This window comes from Mesitornis unicolor, unplaced genomic scaffold (assembly GCF_000695765.1).
Source record: "Mesitornis unicolor isolate BGI_N332 unplaced genomic scaffold, ASM69576v1 Scaffold50662, whole genome shotgun sequence".
NCBI lineage: Eukaryota > Metazoa > Chordata > Aves > Mesitornithiformes > Mesitornithidae > Mesitornis > Mesitornis unicolor.
The window spans coordinates 852-4,859 of NW_010168111.1; the positions used below are offsets into that span (position 1 = coordinate 852).

The 4,008-nt window shown below is 38.5% G+C and overlaps 1 protein-coding gene across 1 annotated transcript; it reads left to right on the forward strand.

Moving 5' to 3' along the window:
- Positions 1 to 1,090: 1,090 nt before the first annotated feature.
- Positions 1,091 to 2,113, forward strand: LOC104536326 (constitutive coactivator of peroxisome proliferator-activated receptor gamma-like; the record flags this gene model as incomplete). Its single annotated transcript, XM_010178897.1, has 1 exon — positions 1,091 to 2,113. A coding segment is annotated over exon 1 (1,020 nt), but the record flags the coding sequence as incomplete, so codon positions are not given.
- Positions 2,114 to 4,008: the final 1,895 nt, after the last annotated feature.

The window sequence follows — 4,008 nt, forward strand, 5'->3', positions numbered from 1 at the left end:
AAAGACCTTTAAAATAAATGGTGCTGTGGTAGAGAAAAGGGCATATCTGATGTAGAAACTGTGCCAAACGTCTTTGCATTGAGATTTTTAGAAGTTAAAATGGAGATCATCAATGGTTTTCTTTTTGTCCTGCGCCTCTTTCTGTATGGAATGTGTACATTGGTTCATTTGACATGCTTTTAAGTTCCGCCACAGAATTCAGAGACTCTCCAGTCTTTTGGCATTTCTTAAACTGAAAACAGACTTACTCAATTTTTAAGTATTTGATTTCTAGCTAATGTTTGTATGTGTGTCTTTTAAAATAGATTGATTCAAAATTGCTTTGCGTGTTAGAAATACCATTTAATTTAAACTTCACTGTTAATGACAGATTTGTAGATTAACACAATATAGGAAAACTTCTAATTCTTTAAAGAGATCTTGAAAATCATGTCTTCAAATGATAGGCTTGTAAAATAGATTGAATTTCTGATTCAAAGCAGAACTGATGGTACCAAAAATGTTGCAGAAGTAGAGGTATTGCAGCTGAAGCCCTATCAGTGAACTGCTGTCTATAAACTCAGATGGTAACAGAGCCATTTGCACAATCAAGATACAAGTTATTCAGTATTTTTTTTTCTGCTTACTTAATTAAAGGTTTTCGTATCCTTTTAGTATGGAAATCAAACCATTATTTCCTGTGTTGTACACTCTCAGCTAAGATGTTACAAAGCTTTTAATTGTGTCTGTATTTGTTTTCTATTTGTTTTTCTAGCAATGGCCTGTTTTCTATATTTAATGCTATTCATCTGAAAATTTTAGTTGTGTATGTGAAAACCTTTTGATACTTACAGTTTTAACTGATACAAAAAGCAGAAGGGGAAGACAAAGAGAATGGGCGCTTTCGTTCAGTTTATTGATGGGAAGAAAACTGGTTCAAACTGTTTGAAGGCCAGGACAGCACAAGCTATGAGCAAAAGCAGAAAAACAACTGCTCAGTTTCCAAGCAGCTTTTTTTAGATTGTAGAATTTAATTACATTTCTCAGTATTGCATTTTTGAATGTTGGTTTTATTTTTCTTCTTTCAGACTGCTGCGAGTTTTAGAGATCAGCCATGGGCATTAAAGGTTTGCAGGGATTTGTGGCAAGAGTTTGCCCTGATGCATGCAGAATGGTAGACCTGAAAGAGGTGGCAGAAAAACATCGCAGTGATAATCCTGATTTCCCACCTGTCATCGTAGTAGATGCTATGAGTTGTATTAGATACTGGTACACACCGGAATCCTGGGTGTGTGGTGGCCAGTGGCGAGAGTACCTGGCGAATTTAGAGGATTTTATTAAAGTTTTTACGGCAGCTGGTATCCAGTTGGTGTTTTACTTTGACGGAGTGGTGGAAGAGAAAAAGAGACATGAGTGGATCAAACGAAGGTTGCAGAATAACAAGGAAATAGCCAAAATATTTCAGTTTATCAAGACTCACAGGAAACAGCCAGGGAGAGAAATGTTCGTTGTTCCTTCAGCCTTGCCTACGTTTACACGTTTTGCCCTGAAGTCACTTGGTCAGAAAACAGTATGCACATTGCAAGAGGCAGACTTTGAGGTGGCTGCATATGGTTTACAACATAACTGCGTAGGAATTCTTGGGCAAGATAGTGACTACCTCATTTATAATACGTGCCCCTACTTTTCCATTGAGAACCTCCGTTTGGACAGACTGGTCACTGTCATGTACTCTCGAGAGGATCTTTGCCGTGCGTTGGGTCTTAGTTTAACGTACCTCCCTCTCTTTGCTTGCTTGCTTGGCAATGATGTTGTTCCAGAAAGCATGTTGGGAGGCTTTTGGCATAAATGTTTAGTCGCTAGTCCCCACAAGGACAAGAGCTACAACAGAAGAACAAATATACTTTTGGCTGTAGCACATTACATCTCAAAAGTTCCATGCTCGTACAGCAGCCTGAAACACTTGGAAGAGATGCTACCCTGGGGATCAGACAAGACATTACTTTACAGAGGAGTGGAGTCTTATCTTTTGCCTGGCCAGCACTCTCCATGGATTCCTCCCAATGTAACAACTTGCCAGATGCTCTCCCTTCAACAGCAAAGTACCATGTGTCAAGATAAGGAAATCTTTCAGGTATCTTTTTTTTTAAAGCTTAATGGTCATTTTATTGCCATGACTGCTTATGGAAGTTGGTAGTGAATACACCAAACCTATTGATTTAAATTTGCTTGAACAAAATCTTTTGTCTGTCAAGTACAGTTACGGTTGGGACTATTACACATACAATGAGGGCAGATGCAGCACATTTAATTAAATGTGGTTTTTCTCTTTTTGAAGCATCAGGCAAGTCACATAATGGTAAGCAGCTCCTGTATAGGCCTATAGCTGGGCACGGAGATGTACCTCCCTTGCACTGAATGATGTAATGATGTGATGACTTGCTTTTTGCTTTGAGAACCCACAGGACAGCCACAGCTGGTTAGTGGTCTGCTTGGCTGTGCCTGGCACATGCAGTCGTGGTACCAAAGGGAGCTGTGCTAAGAATGCAGAAGTGGAAATTGCTCTTGCAGAAGATATGAGGAAACTTCCTATAAAACTGTGTTTCATGATGTTTGGATCAGGTTAATTATCGTTCAGATTTCATTGTCCCTGAATGAACCTGAAGCACTTGGAGTGGCTCATTAATCCTTACAGGGCAGAGCTGCACTAGCACATTTCTCTTATGACTTCCCACATGGGCAGAGATGCGCTAGTGTTGGAGTGAGAAACCGAATCTTGAATTGGCTAATTCTGAGAGACTGGATATATTAGCCAGGGTAGCCTACCTGGCTAATAGAAAACTGAACTACCTTGCATCAGAGTTTATGCAATAGTAGTAAGTCTAGAGTACAATTCTGAAAATTCATGGTGATTAAGATAACATGGAGATTTAACTTAAAAAAATCAATACATGGTAGTGTATTTTAGTCCCTGTGGTAGCCATCTGTTGCTCCCTATTTTGTTAGGTACCTACAGACTTCAAACAGAGTATATTTTTTCTCTTACTTACCTTGAGCATTTTCTTTAAAATTGTTTTTCCTCATACTACTGTAAAGTAGTCCTATAATTTACATTTTCCTTTTCTAAAAACACTCTGAAACATTTAAAGAGTACATTGTAACCTATGGAATGCTCATTTCAACTGAATTGAACTATTTGTGTTTGTTAACCACACATAGATACAATACACGTCACTTTTGACTGTAGTGGTTAAATGAAAACATTATTTTAAGAAAGCCAACAGCCCTACATCTTAATGAAGGGTTGAAAAATACTGCTTATGCTTGAGTGCAAGGAAAAATTAGCCAGAATGTAATTATATGGGTTGGATTATGGCCAGGACAATAGTGGTAATATCCTTACTCCTTAACAGAGTGTACCACGCGGTCTTTATGAAAAGTGGTCATTATTTCTTGCCTTGATCTTTAATTTGAAGGGTTGCAGTTCTCTAGCGTCATGCTGAGCTACAGCTGTAATAAAATAAGTGTTTAGAAACTCCACTGAAGAATGCCTCACTGTTGCTGCAGAAATCCTATGTTAAGCCAGTCCCTGGGCCAAGGAAATTACAGAGTTGTAGACATGTTAACTTGTCTTTTGTTTTTGTTACAGGTGTTCAAGTATTTGTATATGTAATGTGTGTGCTTCGCTTTGTATTTTGAAACCCATATGTAGTTCCACTTACCTTGCACGTAACATGAACTGCATGCAAATGACATGCACAGCTCAGTTCCAACCTTGAGGACGTAGCCTCATGTTGCTGCTTCTCTCAGAAAAGAGCATAACTTTCTAGCTGACTATAGGTGTGAATCAGAAATACATTTCAAGATACAGCATTGAATACAGCAGTACTCTTGAAATCAGCGTGTATTTCTTTTCAGTATGTAAGGATGTGTCGATTATTGGCAAATTGCAAGAATGCAGCAGACTGCTAGTCTTTTCAAATGCTCTCACATCTGTGACAGTGGTTTCACAGAATCACAGAATCACAG